Genomic DNA, 16,935 nt, shown 5'->3' on the forward strand with positions numbered 1-16,935 from the left:
GCCTAATCTATCTATCTTTCGCCCTCTCTATATTTCTCTCTCAATCACTAGATCTTTCTCCTCTCCGCTTTCCTAAACTTTTGGTCTTTGCTTTTATACAATTGCTTCTCAGTAGTCAGTACAGCAGCACCAGCAGCGTTTTGTCAATGACGAGCTCTGTGCACTGCTAACAGTATGCTTCCTCTCTCTCTCTGTGCAGACTGTGTCGTGCGGTCATTTGACCACTCCTCTTAAAGCAATACCGACATCATACTGGGGGTGGGCTAGTGCAAGATCCCTGCTGATTGGATGTGTTCCAAGCATCATGGGAAAGCGCTTTTCCCGCCCGGAACACTTCCTGCTTTCTAAAATAGTGGCTGCCATTTTAGAAAGCAAGAAAAAAAAAAATCGGAGCGGACTTCCAAAAATCCGAATGCGATCGGACTCGGACTTTGGAAGAATCCGAACCGGATCCCATACTGGCCGAACCGGTTTGCTCATCTCTACCTATTAGCTATTAATTATTTTCAACTAGAAACTTTGAGCAAAGAACGAACAAACATAAAATGACACAGAAGAGCACTCATATAGTACAGTATTCAGGATATAAAATAGAGCAAAATGTCCTTACAAGAATAAAACTAACCTTATAATGTTGTGCAAACAATAGGCACAACACTAGTAGGGCTTAAATGGAAAGTCCGCAGCCAGGCATTCAGTGTGCAGCTGACGGCTCCCGTCTCGATGCCGCCGCTCGCAGAAACTTAAAGAAAGGACTGTAGATAGCTGATAGAGCCTCGGCACTGGACTTGTAGAATACACTCTCTGGTACCAAATGTTTTAGGTCAAGCTTAAAAAAGGCCGCAGTACGTCGCTGAAACGCGTTGCTCAATAAAACAAGTTATTTTAATAACACATTTGGTACCGGAGTCCAGCACCGAGGCTCTATCAGCTATCTACAGTCCTTTCTTCAACTAGAAACTTTACAGCTCCCAAGCAGAAACTTGTTTGTGGGGTCTAGCCCACTGGAGGGTTAAGGCCCGCCTGGGCACCTGACAGCAATACTACCGTAGTGGTCTGATGGTGACCCTGCAGTACCACATCTAAACCCCATGTAATACATTTCAGGATACCATCCAATAATAAGGTTGACTTTTTATTTACTGCATCCCACCAAACATAGCACAACTACTAAGAACAACCAAGTGTTGCTGTTTCTTAAAATGATTAAAATGATTTCATACACCTTATAATAATAATAATAATAATAATAATAATGCTTTTATTTGTATAGCGCACACAGATTTTACCTCATACATTGCCACAGAATGCTAAATTATAAGAAAACTGTTGTATAATAACTAAAATATTATGCTCCCTGCTCTCATAAACATTTTCTTAAGGACACAATCTCTCATATTAATACAGGTTATGATACGCTATTCTTCAGATTACAGACGCGGTAAGAAACATATCTCGAAGCTCGGGGGGATATGTCCAAGCCCGGTTTCTACAGGAGCGACTGAGATCTTCTCGGGGGGCACCAGTGACTTGATTGTGAAGTTCTGCAATAACGTGGTGATAAAAATAAAGATCTCCACAACTGCCAAGTTCTTACCCGGGCATATTCTCCTACCTGGAAAAACATGACAGTGAACGCAGAGACAGAAATGTACAATAGTTATATTTTCTGTACTGTACTGTATTACATGTAATTAGTTTAATAGGTGCTGTTAGGGAGTTACCTGACCTCCCTCCAGCAGCATATTCCATAGTGTCTGGAGAGCCGCTCCAGATTCAAAAGGGCCTACCCCAGCGGTGTTCCCTGTCTCCCGTAGCCAGCAGTGTCTGCCAGCTGACATTACAAATACCAGACTGGAGTAGGTTTTCTGCGTATGTTTTGGCGGAACGAATGGTGAATCGCGCGGGCTCTGAGTCCGCGCCCTCCATTACACCCCCTCCACACCCCCTCCCCGCCCCCAGCGTACCCGGCGGAGAGTGCTGATTTGCGAATATTTTAATCGCAAATCGGCAATATGCAAATAAAATCATTCGCAAATCAGCACTTTCCGCCGAAAAAACACTGTACGCCAGTTGATACATGTCCCCCATAGAGATGAGCAAACTTTTTAAAAGCTCAGTTGGGCAAGTTTGCCGAACTTTGAAGCAAAGTTTGGGTTTATCTAAACCAAACCTTAAACAAATCCCACTAAAACAGCTAAACAATTGCAAGCATTTTTGGGGGTTCAACAAGTTAGTTCATCGTGCTCCCCAGGTGTCCTCCTAAGGGTCTCTGGTGTCCCCTGCTGATCGCAGCTGCCTCCACATCTCAGGAGTGCCAAGCACTGACTGACACAGGACAGCGCTCTGCAGCCAGTGATGGGATGAGTGAGCTGTCACTCTTGGGATGGGTTAGGAGGACATCAAGGGATAGAACCAGGTTTGTTACAAACTTTGCCAAAAGTTCGGTGCTGTAACAAACCAAACTTTTTGCAAAGTACGTAACGTATGTCAGTTCATAAAGTTCGGTTCATTCAACTCTTAACCCATGATACACTAGCATGTCATGGTGCTGTTAAAAGGTATGAAATGGGTTCAGAAACCAGGCCAGCTCAATACCGGGTGTCTTGGCATAGTGATTAACTGGCTATTAACTTTTTAAAGAATATAGATGAGTGGTGGTGGTGGTGGTATAGGAGGACAGATTGACTCCTTGCAAAATGGCTGCCATAACTGATTCACACCTACAGGATCTGCAGCTGATTTTCTGCAGCAGATTTCATTTAAATAACTGAACACAGCATCAAATCTGCTGCAGATCCTGTAGGTGTGAACGCACCCTTACATTGATTCCAAACAAGCAGTTGCTTATAGTAGTCCTGGAGAACAAATCTAGAGTAGTGTGCAGTGGTGCATTCCACTCACCTGCTCACAGCAATCTCCAACCAGTGACTTCATTATCCACGCGTCTATGAGGACACTAAAGGAGATGATTGACATCTCTTTTCCTGATCGGTGGGGATCCCAGAAATTACTGATCAAAACTTTTTACGTGTCCCTGTGACGTTCTGTGGTGACCCCCAGAGGATGTTGTAGCGGTGGGACGGCCGGTCACTTGCTAGATGGAAGTGTGACACCACTACTTGTGAGATACAGCCGGACCTTAAGACTTTGTCACGCGACACGAGTGCCTGGGGGGCACACAGGTATGATGGCACGCCTGCTTTTATAGTGAAAGGCCGGTTGTACCCTTCTCCCCTGTGGTCGGTGTCCTGTCGGGTTGCTGCAGGGTCCCCCTGGGTTAGTGTAGTCACAGATAGGACCCACCATCCACAGAAAGGGGAAATGTCCCAAGGTTGCGGTGTAAGTGCTGTGCAGGTGGTAGCGAGTCAAGCCCCAGACCCTGTTACTTGGAATGAGCGGAACGGTTAGGATTTCCTAAGTACACCCACACTGCGAGATGGAGTTCATAGACCTTTTGTAACTTTGCTCCACCCGGATCAGTTCCTAGCTCTGTGGCTCTTTTGCAGATACTGTCCTGCACTGTAGTGACTCCTAGTCCTCGGCATGGGTTGAGGTTATCTGTCGTCTAGTCCTCTCTTGAAGGGCTCAACAGTGCATCACACAGCTTGTTTGGCGCTTCGAGAAAGAAGGTTGTACAGGAGCTATGCTCTGCGTTCTACCCATGCGGGGTACTGCCTAAGACTTCAACTTGTAAAGGGGACCTGGCACAGGGCCAGGGCCCAGGTAGAACCACAGTGGAGAGCTATCTGAACTGCGTCCTTTCTCCACCAAAGCTCAGCTAAGACTCTTCCCTCACCCAAGGGACTAACTTCCTAACCAGCGTGTAAGATGCACTGTGGTTGGGTGGAAAGAGTGCAGTAGAGAAAGGGGAAGAAGAGAGGTGATAGAATAGAAGAAAGGAGCAATCCTACTGGTTAACAGAATCTGGGACTTACACAAACAATAACCCTTCAAGACACTTTAGCTGTGCAGCTTCTAGACCTTAGTTATACAATACAGCGACATCTAGTGGTCATCTCTGGTAACACTATAGCTGTAACAAGACCACGAACAAGTACAGACTTTTACCAGTGGTGTAAAGGATAGCAACACCCGCAGTGGGACACCACAATACTACAAGAAAGTAAGGTTCAACAGCACCGTGGATAGGAGTCCGAGGACAAGTATTGAAATAGATGCGCGCTAGCTTACCAGCTATCCCAAATGCCAATATGTCAATGTGAAAGAGCAGTTAGTGTTTTCAAAGAACCAAAAAATTCACCCAATTTAGCATTTAGATTGATTTGATTCTCACCTGCAGAAAATGGCATCAGGGCCTCTTTCTTTATAAGTTTCCCATTTTCATCCAAAAAATTTTTGGGGTCAAAATTCTCAGGGTTACTGAACTGTGTCTTGTCGATGTGCACACTGGTAAGTAATGGGATAAAAACTGTTCCCTGTGGTTAGAAAAATAACCAATACTGTCAGTAGACTTCTTTTTTAGAATTTTTTTTCTATGTAACACAAATTGATATTTACCTTCTTGAATGTATAATTGCGAATCTGAGTATCTGCGGTTAATTCATGGGGAATAGCCAAGGGTGTCACATCAGCATATCGCTGGATCTCAGATATGAAAGCTTCTGTGTAAGGCATGTTGTGTCTGTCCTCATAAATTGGTGGACGTCGGCCAATTACATTGTCTATTTCGCTGCAGAACTTCTCTGAGAAAAGAAAAAAATATATATATGGTATATTGCCCGTGCTTTGTCAGATCTGTCTGAATGTATTTACTTACAGTACCTGCTACACTCGGGTGTTTCATGAGAAGTAGTAATGTATATCTCAGGGTGGAGCTCACTGTTTCTGTCCCACCAAAGAACAAGATTAAAGCGCACATCACTAAAGTATTGGAATTGTAGAATGTTCCTTCATTATTCTTCTCCTGTGTTTGAAGAAGTGATGCAGATGATCGAATGTACTGTATAGTTAAATCCATCTTCTAGATGAAAACTTGTTGTTGGGGTGAATTTTATTTAAAAAAAAATTGACAATGAAACCTATTGGCAACAGTCTAACGCATGAATATATATTGATAAATAAGGTACTTTTACCACCTTTGGGGGTCTTTCATGCTTTTCCTTTGTTTTGATCCTGTTATGCATACATCCAGACTTTCTGTTCCTGTGTACAGAATTCTCTAGTCAGGAATTCAGCCAAATCTGTTTAGACTTTGCTGACTATAACCCTATAGACCTTGTTAACTATAACCCTCCCAGTGAGAGGGAAATTGAATTGGCTGAATTCCTGGCTAGAGTGTCCTGTACAGAGGAGCAGGAAGTGTATTACAGGATGTACGCCAGATAACTGTGTAGAAAATTTGCCTAAAAAAAAAAGCAGAATGAAAGCATGAAAAAACCATTTAAAGGTAGTAAAATTATTTTACTTTCCAATATGATTAGTTAGACAATTAAAAACAGGTTTCACCATTGGCCAAACCCTTCAAAACCTCTTCCCTTTCAAAAACTAAAGACTCTCTTTACCTGAATCAAACATTTAACAATTTAGAATTCAAGACAAAATTAATTTTAAAAGATTTGGTCATTGTTAATCGTTTTTAATTTTTTGAATGTGTACCTTCTCCATTTTGATCAGGAAACAGTCTATAAAATCCCTTGGGTTATTACTGTCCAAAGTCTTCATGTTATTCTCTATCTTCTTCTTGATGAAGTCTTCCATTATAGCAAAGTTTTCCATCATCTTACGGTGAGGTCCAGGTAAGTGCTTTATGACATTTGGAAAAGTGTTGTATAGCTGAAGAAAAAAGTACAATTATAATATCAGTTGAAGTAAACAAAGAAACATCTTATACTACAACTAACTACAAACTTATCATTTAGGCTCCAACAAAAAAATGTCCGCATAAACAACAGCATATCACCTTTAGCCATCATCTGCTCCCTGGCACTGAAAGTTTCAGGCCATGAAGAAACGGATGTAAATCCCAATCATCATGTTTAATAGCGGCACAGTGTTATCACAACATGTTGCATGGGACATTGCATGCAAGTGTGTTTTTTCACCCAAGACATAGACCCACCCCTCTATGTCTTCCGAGACATGGAATAATAGGAACTAAGTGCCAGGGAGAAGAAGGCTTCCGCCATGTTCTGAGGCTAAGGTTGACTGATGGGCTGCCCCCAAAAATGTAGGTTTTACAGTGGCCAGGATTAGGTAGGAAAAAAAAAAACATACTTACCTGATGCCAACCTCGGCCACTGCGATTCCAACAACGCCTGGCCCCTTCCTTGTCTCTTTTCGAATTCGCTGTGAATGCTCAGCCAATCAATAGGAGAGTCGGGTCATTTCAGTGGCCATCAGTCACTGGGCACACTAATTCCTCAGATCAGTGTATATAGAGAACCATGTGACTGTTATTTAAAGTGTACCTGTTACAATGGTCTGCTGCTGGATAAGCGGTGAGTTCCTCTGTTAATACAAGAGTTCAGGTCTCCATCGGGGCGTAGCTAGGATTCATGGGGCCCCAGAGCATAGAACTGTACGGGACCAACCCACGCACAACACAAAGCACTGCACGTATATATACAGAGGACGAGAGGCAGAATCCTGCCTGCAGCCACAAGAGAGACTGGCAGAGCAGAAAGCCAATGGCTGCTTGCTCTGTCAGTCCACTGTATTTAATTATAAGGACTCATTAGGAGCCTTATGGTTAAAAAACATAGGTGCAGGAGCAGACTGCATTCTGCTTAACCCCTTATATACTGCAGTGTGACCCAAAGTTCACTTTCATGCTGCAACATGAAAAAGCAGAAGACAAGGAAAACACTGCTCCGGCACTGATAACCGCTGACCTCTGCAGGAGCTCGGTTCAGGGGTTATCATAGCAGTGAAGGAGAGACCTCCTTGTGTTCTGCTTTTAACCATTTTTTGTGTTGCAGCAAATAAGTGAACATTGGGTCACTAACACACTGCAGTATATAAGGGGTTAAGCAGAAGGACACAGGATGGTTATTATCTTCCCTGTGCATCCCCGGGTCCACCTCCTGCATGGGCCCCATAGCAGCTGCCTACCCTGCCTCTATGGTAGCTACGCCACTGGTTTTCATGCATACAGAGACGTAATGAGACCATAATGCATGAAAACCCTATTGGATCCAATAAGGGTTGATCGCATTATGGTTTAATTGTGTCTCCTTATCCATGGAGAACTTCCAGATTATCATAGGAACTCGCCACTGATCTGGCAGTGGCCTGTCCTTGATAGGATAGATAGAAAGATAGATAGGTACAGTTGATAGGATAGAAAGCTCTGTGGACATTCTTACTTTTCACTAAGAAAATGATACGTGAATTTCTGACAGTGGCACAAGCCCATGATTCCTGGGCTTCCAAATGCAAGTGAGGTCAATCATATGGTATGGTCAGCCCTTACCATCTTCCTATATTACACTAATAACAGCCATAACACTAATAACAGTGTGTCATCAAGCTCTGCACAGACCATGAAGTTTCATTGTCTAAAACCATAGACTGAAATGTTAAAGCGAATGTACTCATTTGCTTACTTAATTTTTTTTTTAACTCTACTTGGTCAGCACTGGCATGCAGATCCCTGTGGTATGGTCCATTTTTAAAAACGCTGTCAGGTTACCCCAATCTGCACACTGGCCCTGCCTCCAATGCATAGAGCGGGCTGAAGTGCGCAGGAAGAAACTGGCACAGATTGCAGGAACCAGGCTGCTTTTTGAAAAATGGACAATACCACCGGGATATCCGCGACAGCACTGACCAGGTAGTGTAAGAAAAAAAATACAGTAAGGGAAGTGGTACATTCACTTTAAGGCCAGGTTCTGTGACGGTGTGCCCGCATCCCAATTCACTTTAGTGCTTTATTTGGTTGTGCTGAGGAGGTGCTTGAAGAAGTAGAGTAGAGGGGTAGTTGTAGAGGTGCTTAAAGAGTTAAAGGTGGAGTAGAGGAGAAAAGTTTGTCGAGGGAGTCCTAACCCAATATAGCAATTTACTCTGCTGGAACTGTTGAGAATATTAGTAGGGTGAGAAGTTACTTGTACCCATGTATAGACTTTGGTCTGAAAATCTTGTGCCCTACAGTGTCAAGTGTCCCGTCCTACTAGGGTGATACAAGCTTCAGTCGTGGTTATCTGGCCGAAGCTAAGTTTCCGGGGGTGTCCCAGTTACCTGCAGTGCGAGATTGGATACGTAGACCTTCCTTGGTAGCTGTGTCTTATCCAGGCTAGTTTCTCTTGTGTCTCAGGATACTACCCTGCACTTTTAGACTGGTTCACAGCGTGGGCTAGACCCTTCTCCCTTTAAGTGTTTAGCACTGCATAATATTAGTACTGGAAAAACTAGTTGTCTCTAGCTGCATCTGAACATACATGTCTTAGACTAGACTAGACCAGACTGAAGTGACTTCCTCCCACATGGGGCTAGCTAACTCATCCTACTGGGTTGTGTGTGTGAAGCAGAGATAGAAGAAAAGACAGCACCTCCTATAGGTCAGCACTGAACACATGGTACAATGATAACAGTAACCCATTACTAACTTCAGCTGTGCTAACAAGAACAGGGGGATATAAAGAACACTGACATCTAGTGGTGAAACTATAGAAAACTTCTTTTATCACAACTTGACCTGGAGGGAGAACTTTATGACAGGTGCCTAGGGCACTTAACAGTGGGACACCACAATAGCACACAAGGGAAAGTGCACTTTCCATTGTGTGAAATGACAGTTCTGTGTGGTCACTATTCAATGAATAGCAGCCGCACAAAACTGACATGTCAGTTTTTCCTTCAGCCGCTAGGAATCCCGTCTGTAGTGTATACTATGGGAGGCATTTATTAAGTCCGGCGTTTTTTACGCCGGACGTAAAAATGCCCCCGCAGCTCCGGCGCTACGGAGATTTATGTAGAGGCGGACTGCCTCTACATAAATCCCGTGCGCGCCGTTGCGCACCGCCGAAAACCCACGCCAGCTGAGGACTGGAGTAGGTTTTCGGCGTACATTTTGGCAGAACGGATGATAAATCGCGCGGACTCTGAGTCCGCGCCCTCCGTTCCGCCCACTCTCCGCCCCTTTTCCGCCCCCTTTCCGCCCCCTGGCGTACTCGGCGGAAAGTGCCGATTTGCGAATATTTTATTCGCAAATCCGCCATTTTTGCTTAAAAAAAGACGCAAATCGTCACTTTCCGCCGAAAATCATCCATTCGCCGGATAATACATGTGGCCCTATGTGTATACACTCTGGCCGGGATTCCTCTGACTTCAATGCAATGTATCTTTTCTATTAATCACAATGCAATTTGCAACAATGGCCATGATTAATAGAAAATTTATGTTGTGTAAACATAGCCTAAGCATGTGAAATTTCCTTTACTGAAAACTAACTTATACTCACCAATCCCCAGCGGGTGCTCATGATTCGGAAGTTGTCTTGAACACATACCACCAGCTTTTGGAAATGTTCATCTTTATATTCAAATCGGTTACCAAACACCACAGAGCAAATGACATTGGACATAGCACGTAGTATATGATGATTGGGATCTACTGGGGATCCTACAAGAACAAATAAAAATAGTAAATCAATTACTACAATGCAAAAAGCCAAAGTCTCATCATACAGTAGGTTTCCAAAAAGTTTTGTAGAGTAAGGCTATGTTCACACAACATATATATTCGTAAAACCGTGGCCCTTTTACAACGGCCGTGATTATTACGAAACTATACGTGCCTTTGCTGCCTATGGGTCCCCGGCCAGAGCGTATACACTTAGGGGGACATGTATCATCTGGCGTATCTTAGATTTTTGGCAGAAATTGCTGATTTGCAAATATTTTATTAGCAAAACGGCCATTTTGTGAATAAAATATTCGCAAAACGGCACTTTACGCCAAGGGGGCGGGGAGGGTGTGTGGAGGGGACAGAACGGGAGCGCGGACTCATAGGCCGCGCGATTCATTATTTTTTTCTCTTAAAGTTACGCCAAAAACCTACTCCAGCCCTCAGCTGCGCTCCGGTGCGCACGGGATTTATGTAGAGGCAGTCCACCTCTACATAAATCTCCATAGCGCCGGAGATGCAGGGACATTTTTAAGTCCGGCGTAACAAAACGTCAGACTTAATAAATGTCCCCCATGGTGTTTTTTTCATGGTGTGTCTAAACAAAAGCAGGAATCACTGAAGAGTATAGACCTTTCGGCTTCTATTGGCGACTTGCTCTGCACCATGATAGTCTGTAAAAGCAGCAGCAATGGGGGTCAATGGGGGGCATCCATGCCGCGAACCGCACTAGGACATGCCCTATTTTTTTTGCGGTGAGGATCACGGTGGGTGACGCAGCACGGATCTTGTGAATCATGGCTGCATTCATTTCAATGGTTCCAGCCTTAGGGCTTGTCCTTCCTCAATGTTGAGGAGTGTGTTTGTTCACTGTATTTGGTATGGGTGGGCAACAGAGGGTGCCACAGAGGGTATGGTTTACATAAAAAAAAATCTCATCTTGAAATCAACTGACTACCAAAAGACAGAGTAAACAAATATGGGAAGCTGTTATTAAACGTTACCATTTGTTTTTCTCAGCACATCGGTCAGATACAGGGCTTCTTGCTGTATCCGCTCCTCAAAGCTATGTTTTCCAACTCCAAAACTGCCCAACGTGTGCACGGCAAATCGCCTCAGCTCCTTCCATTTTTCACCACTACTAAAGGCAAAGTCTGTTCAATACAACAAATCAGATAACGAAGAAAGCCTTCAATTACAAGTTCTGGAAATAACCAAGTTTTTATAACAATTGGGCGCAGTTCACATGGTGGAATTTAACACTGATCATGAAGCAGAATCAAGTTGTTTTGGTTTATGTACACACTATGGAATCCTTGCAGAACTTTCAAGTGGAGTCCGCGCCGCAGAATCAGCTTGAAGTTCCGCGTGTCCCATAGACTCAATGATATTGTCAAACGCAATCCACCCAAAGAATTGACATGAATTGACACCAATAGAAAACATTTGGGGCATCATAAAATAAAAAATCTAGCAAAAACAACCCAGGGTTCCTGAGTTTTTGTTTATAGCAGTGTGAATTCAGCCTAAGAGATTTGCAAATCATTCAGTTGTGCTTTTCTTTACATTTTACATGATGGGCCAGCTTTTTTGGACCTGGGTTTGTAAAACACGAGGATGAAAGAAACGTGACCCATACCTGGCTCAGTACTCACCATCTCCTTTGGTAAAGTCAAAGAATGAAGGATAATAGGCTCGGCCACTGAACTCTTCTGCTTTGTCAATCAATGTCTCTTTGATGGCTTTATAACCACATAACACAATGACCGGTTGGTTCCCTTCATACACTGTAAATATGTCACCATATTTTTTCGACAACTTGGAGAGAAGACAAAAAATTCATTCAATGTGACAATTTATTATCTGGATAGATTACCCTACCACACTCCATTGAGTAACTATTTTAGCATTTTTGATGATTTTTTTTTATAGCTTTGAACATACAACCTTACTATTAGCACATGCTAGTTCCTGTTGGGTTACCGCACTTATAAATATGACAATACACCTAATTTGTCCATCCCCAATATCATGAGAGACGTTACCCAATGGTCTGAAGAGTCAACAAGAACAGTCATTCCAGTAATCCACAAGGCGGTCAGATTTCACTAATTTTCAACATTGTCTGACATGTGGGTAATGTTTATGGGCATGTGCCACCTTTTTTTTCTTTTTTAGGAGAGGGTTACTGGTTAGAGACAGATATAGAAACATCTTGTTTTTTAAAAAAAAAATGTTTTCAATGTTCTAATATATATATATTTTAGTAGATTATCCTAGGTCGTCTAAGGTTTACTTACATCCAGTAGTGACGTCACAATATCACTAAAGTTTATTTTGTATAGAGTGCCAATGACGGGCAGAGGAGTTGGTCCAGGAGGTAGCTCAGATCTCTCCAACAATATCTTTGTATACTTTGCCAACAAGCTGGTTATGAGAATCACCAAGAGGACTGTGACTAGTGAGTATAGATCCATCCTGTGAACAGATATTCAAGTGCAGAATTTTTTGAAAGGCTTCCCAATATTTCTAGAACATTCAGGTTTATTAAAGTTAAAAAAATACTAAAGCCAGAATAGCTAAATCTATCACAAAAGACTGGGAGGCCTCTCAGTTCCTCATTTTGACAGGTACTATAAGGCTGCTCGTATTGCCCAACTCTCTGTGATCTCCGCCCGACAAAATGCACCCCGCTGGATTCACCTGGAATCAGCCTTGTTGGAACCCTACTCCTTGAGTGGCTTACTATGGTCCACCGGTCTTCTCCCACGAGAACTGAAAGCCAAGTCCCCATTAACACACCATTCACTGATTCTCTGGAGAACCCTTTGCTTCCAGTACAAATTGCAATTTAACCCCTCCCTAATGCTAGAAATACTTCGCAATCCTATGTTGCCCCCTGGCCTTTCCCCCTCAGAATTTCGGTGGTGGACGGAAAACCATTTGACCACCCTCAAGAAGTTTACGCAACACTCCCTATTAGTCCCTCTAGACAGATTCCGCCAAGACCACCTCGTTCCACCCTCAGAACTGTTTAGACTATGCCAAATATACCATTTACTCGAATCCCTCCCGTGGCAAGGCAACACTAGCACCTCCTTCTCATCATTTGATTACATTTGCGTTCTGACCCAACTGGGAAGGGGATAATCTCCGATCTTTATTCCACATTCAAATCCCCTCCACCCCCACAGACCAAATTACCTTTCATGATCAAATGGGAAATTGACCTTGCTCTTACACTATCCCCAGAGCGATGGCATCATTGTTGTGAACAGATCATTAAAGGAAGCCGACAAGTATCCCTTATGGAATTCACAATTAAGGTGCTACATAGGGTCCATTATGTGCCCAGCCTTATTCATAAATTCTATCCCCATGTGCCACCGACCTGTTTCCGTGGCTGCTCAGATATTGGCAATACACTGCATCCTTGGTGGACCTGCCCTGTGGTCTCTAGGCTTTGGGACTCTATATTGGTAATTCTCTCCTCCTTGATTGACAAAGCCCTCCCTAAAAGGCCATCAGCACTTCTACTAGGAGACAAATTTCCCTCCACTAATTTCAAACAACATAAACTACTCCAATACGTCCTTATGGCTGCCAGAATCCACATAGCGGCCAAATGGAGATCTCCCACACTGTCAGTCCAAGCAGTTGTTGACAGGGTAAATGTAATCATGCTCTATGAAAAAATTGAAGCCACCCATACTGACACTCTTGAACGATACACCGCAGTCTGGCAACCATGGTTAGACTACGCAACCACCCCATCCCTACTATAATTTCTCCATCTAGCTTCCTAGCAATGGAATCTTCCGTACCTATACATGAACCCTCCACCCCCCAGGGACTCTATTACCCTTCTTGTTTAAATCCTGCAGACATTTGTATGCTAATACTGTATACCCGTTTGTTTGTTTGTTTGTTTTGTTTGTTTGTATTTTATGTTTCCTCTTTCTTGGTCTTATGTTTTCTTTTTCCAAACCTGGAGGATGTATCCAATGTAGTTTATCCCCCCTGCGTGGGGCAATTTTGCCTTGATGCTGTTTATGGTATGCATTGAATCTTCCTCAATAAAAACTTAGACACTAAAAAAATACATTGTGTTATGATAATTAGAGATGAGCACAATTCAAGCATGCTCAAGCCTCAGCATTTGATTACTGGTGGCTAAAGAAGTTTGCAGCCTTAGGCAGTCCAGAAATACATGGATAGAGCCATAGGCTGTATCCATGTTTTCCAGGCAGCCTCAGGGTTGCATTCAATTTTTTTAGCTACCGGTAATCAAATGCAGAGACTTGAGCATGCTTGATTGTGCTCATCTCTAATAATAGATAGATACGTAGGCTTCTAGCAACTTTGCTCTATCCAGATCAGTTCCTCTTTCTTCAGGATACTGTCCATGTAGCCTATGTAGCATTCTTGGAAAAGTATATAGAATACAGAAATAATTTATAATCCTAGCCAAAAGGATAACACTATTAGTATCAAGGGAATTGGAAATTGAAGATGGAATTCAGCATATTCCACATAGGAGAAAAAATCTCCACTGGTCATGGCTGTGCCAGGACTGCGGTGAACTATGCACCAAAAAAAGCAGAGTGTTGTTTTGTTTTTTTATGTTACATGAGAAGCAAACATTTGCCCTTGGATTTGGCAAACTTGAAAGTTAAATATTGTGCACTGAGTACAAAGACATAGCTGCCAATTTAGTTTTTAAATCAACTGACACCAAAAAAAGTTATACAGATTCGTAAATTACTTCTATTTAAAAAAAAAATCAAGTCTTCTAGTACTTATCAGCTGCAGTATGTCCTGCAGGAAGTGGTATATTCTTTCCAGTCTCACACAGTGCTTTCTGCTGCCACCTCTGTCACGACAGGAACTGTCCAGAGCAGAAGAAAAGTTTTTTTCTATGGGGATTTGCTACTGCTTTGGACAGTTCCTGACATGGACAAAGGTGGCAGCAGAGAGCACTGTGTCAAACTGGAAAGAATACACCACTTCCTGCAGGACATACAGCAGCTGATAAGTACTGAAAGGCTTGAGTTTTGAACCCTTAGATGACCAAGGACGTACCAGTACGCCCTGGAAGTCTGTGCCCAGACGACCCTGGGCGTACCGGTACGTCCTGAGCTTTGAAGCACGCTTTGGAGCGGAGCGCGCTTCATAGCAGGTGGGAGTCCCCTGTCACTTACCGATCGGGACTTCCTCAGTGCGACTGCGGGGGTCCCAATTGTTAAAACGGACCGCCGGAGGTCTCTCACCTGCCTCCGTGCGGTCCGATCGACAATCTGCTTCACTGAGTCTGCACAGGCAGGCTCAATGTGCAGATCGCCTATCAGACTGATCAATGCTATGCCTATGGCATAGCAGTGATCAGTGTGAATAATCACACAACTATATGTAAAAGTCCCCCAAAGGGACTTAAAATGTGTAGAAAAAAAAATAAAATACATTACTGCACTACCCCAAAGCCCTTCCCCAATAAAAGTTCAAATCACCCCCCTTTCCCATTATAAAAATAAAACATATAAAAATAAATAAATAAACATATAATATACAGTAGCGTGCGTAATAGTCTGATCTATTAAAATATAAAAAGCGTCATTGTGAACGGTGAACGGCGTACACGAAAAGAGGGAAAAAAGTGCGCGGAATACCAATTTTATGTTACATTAGATATAAAAAAAGATTAATAAAAAGTGATCAAAACGTCCGATCTTCACAAATATGGTAATAATAAAAACTAGAGATCATGGCGGAAAAAATGACGCCCCATACAGCCCCGTAGGTGAAAAAATAAAACCGTTATAAGTGTCACAATAGGCCCATTTTATTAATATTTAATTGCCAAAAAAAGGATTTCATAAAAAAAAAATATATATATATATATATATAAATATATATATGATTTTTTTTTCTTTGTTAAATGAGTTATAATATTCTGACTTCACCATAAGATCAATTTCAAATTGAAACAGTAGAGGAAGATATATATTTTTTTATATTACAGAATCTCGGAATCTCTTTTAACTTGTGCTTGTTGATTGAACTTTTGGTGTTTAGAAAAGATACGATTGGAATACCTTTAATTATTAATGGTGCGTTCACACCTACAGGATCTGCAGCAGATTTAATTTAAATAACTGAACACAGCATCAAATCTGCTGCAGATCTGCTGCAGATCCTGTAGGTGTGAACGCACCCTAACAGAGATTTTAATACTGTCATGGAGCCAGAGCGGTAGAGAAAAAGTCTCCGCGTACCCCCATCATACCACCCTGGCAAAGCTTACCAGAGAGGTGGGATAGGGAGATAATAATAAAAATATTTATTTGTATAGCGCCAACAGATTCAGGAGCGCTCTAACAGATTCCGCAGCACTATGTATGGAGAAAGTTATACCAAGACATGCAAACTTATTCATGTTATAGTACAACGTACCCATCAGCTTCCTAGATTGACCTGTCCCTTTGTAAAACGGAGACTTTAGGCTGGTTTAAAAAAAAAAAAATGAAATGGTCTATGAACCCAGATGCCTCTTAGACTATTCCCAATTGGTGTTAGAATTGCATGATCAAACAGAGGAGTCCTTGGCCCAAAGAAATAATAAAATATATAAGATAAATCTAAGATAAAGCTAATAGATAAGGGAGATAAAATACAACATGAAATAAAAACATTTTGGCAAATTAATCTAAGGCTCCACCTCCATTCAGACAATCTGGGACACTCTGAAAGTGCATATGTGAGGCATGGTATACAGCGAAATAAAATTCAGTAAGAAGAGTTCTAGAAAGAAACAAGTAGTCAAAGAATGTGAGGAAAAATATAGACAGACGAACTCAGAGGAAGATTATCAAAGGCAAAACGAAACCTAAAAAAAATAAACAAAATAAAATAAAAAATTATATATTATATATATATATCACACCTCTGAAGACAGGGTCCCCAGAAAAAAAGAATATATATATAATTTTATGAATAAAAATAACAAACTTGTTGGTCACTTACTTCAGGCGGCAGTGTGGACTCTCAGTCTCTTTCCTTCTATAATACCATATGAGCGCACAGTAGTTGGCTTTATATCATTTCTACCTGATGAAGCAACATTTATGTGTCAAGAGCCAGAAAACATTGGCCCTAAAACAAACAATGTCTGGGATGATACTGACTGGTCTTTGACAGACGAACTTTGATTCTGTATAGTAGTTGCCTTACTGAGGTTTCAGCTGTGACTCCCAGTACTCAGATACCTCAAGGGCCTACAGTAAATGCCTAAGAAGCAGTCACAAGAAAAATATAAAACATGTATCAATCCTGACAAGTAACAAGAACATGGAT

General features: G+C 42.2%; 1 protein-coding gene across 2 annotated transcripts; it reads right to left on the reverse strand.

The window, feature by feature from the left end:
• Window positions 1-1,235: 1,235 nt before the first annotated feature.
• On the reverse strand, window positions 1,236-16,689 carry LOC138766114 (cytochrome P450 2F2-like). Of its 2 annotated transcripts, none has more exons than XM_069943461.1 (10): window positions 16,606-16,689; window positions 11,886-12,063; window positions 11,241-11,403; window positions 10,590-10,739; window positions 9,422-9,582; window positions 5,620-5,796; window positions 4,786-4,927; window positions 4,522-4,706; window positions 4,298-4,439; window positions 1,236-1,615 (listed from the first exon to the last, which is right to left on the reverse strand). In XM_069943461.1, exons 2-10 carry the CDS (start codon window positions 12,060-12,062, stop codon window positions 1,431-1,433), a joined length of 1,482 nt encoding a protein of 493 aa, XP_069799562.1. In that variant the 5' UTR covers window position 12,063; window positions 16,606-16,689; the 3' UTR covers window positions 1,236-1,430. The 2 variants fall into 2 exon arrangements, with proteins under 2 accessions (XP_069799562.1, XP_069799563.1); XM_069943462.1 differs by lacking the exon at window positions 16,606-16,689 and adding an exon at window positions 11,631-11,773 and having other exon boundaries at window positions 11,886-11,976.
• Window positions 16,690-16,935: the final 246 nt, after the last annotated feature.

This window comes from Dendropsophus ebraccatus, chromosome 10 (genome assembly GCF_027789765.1).
Source record: "Dendropsophus ebraccatus isolate aDenEbr1 chromosome 10, aDenEbr1.pat, whole genome shotgun sequence".
Lineage (NCBI taxonomy): Eukaryota > Metazoa > Chordata > Amphibia > Anura > Hylidae > Dendropsophus > Dendropsophus ebraccatus.

What these genes read in the sequence shown, in the direction of transcription:
- LOC138766114 (XM_069943461.1), bottom strand. Translation starts at nt 12,062, where the DNA reads ATGGATCTATACTCACTAGTCACAGTCCTCTTGGTGATTCTCATAACC. An exon ending in TCCTGATCAAAATGGAGAAG is followed by an intron (nt 4,928 to 5,619) that starts GTACACATTCAA and finishes CTTCAAACACAG; the next exon opens with GAGAAGAATAATGAAGGAAC. An exon ending in CCTGATGCCATTTTCTGCAG is followed by an intron (nt 1,616 to 4,297) that starts GTGAGAATCAAA and finishes ATGTTTTTCCAG; the next exon opens with GTAGGAGAATATGCCCGGGT.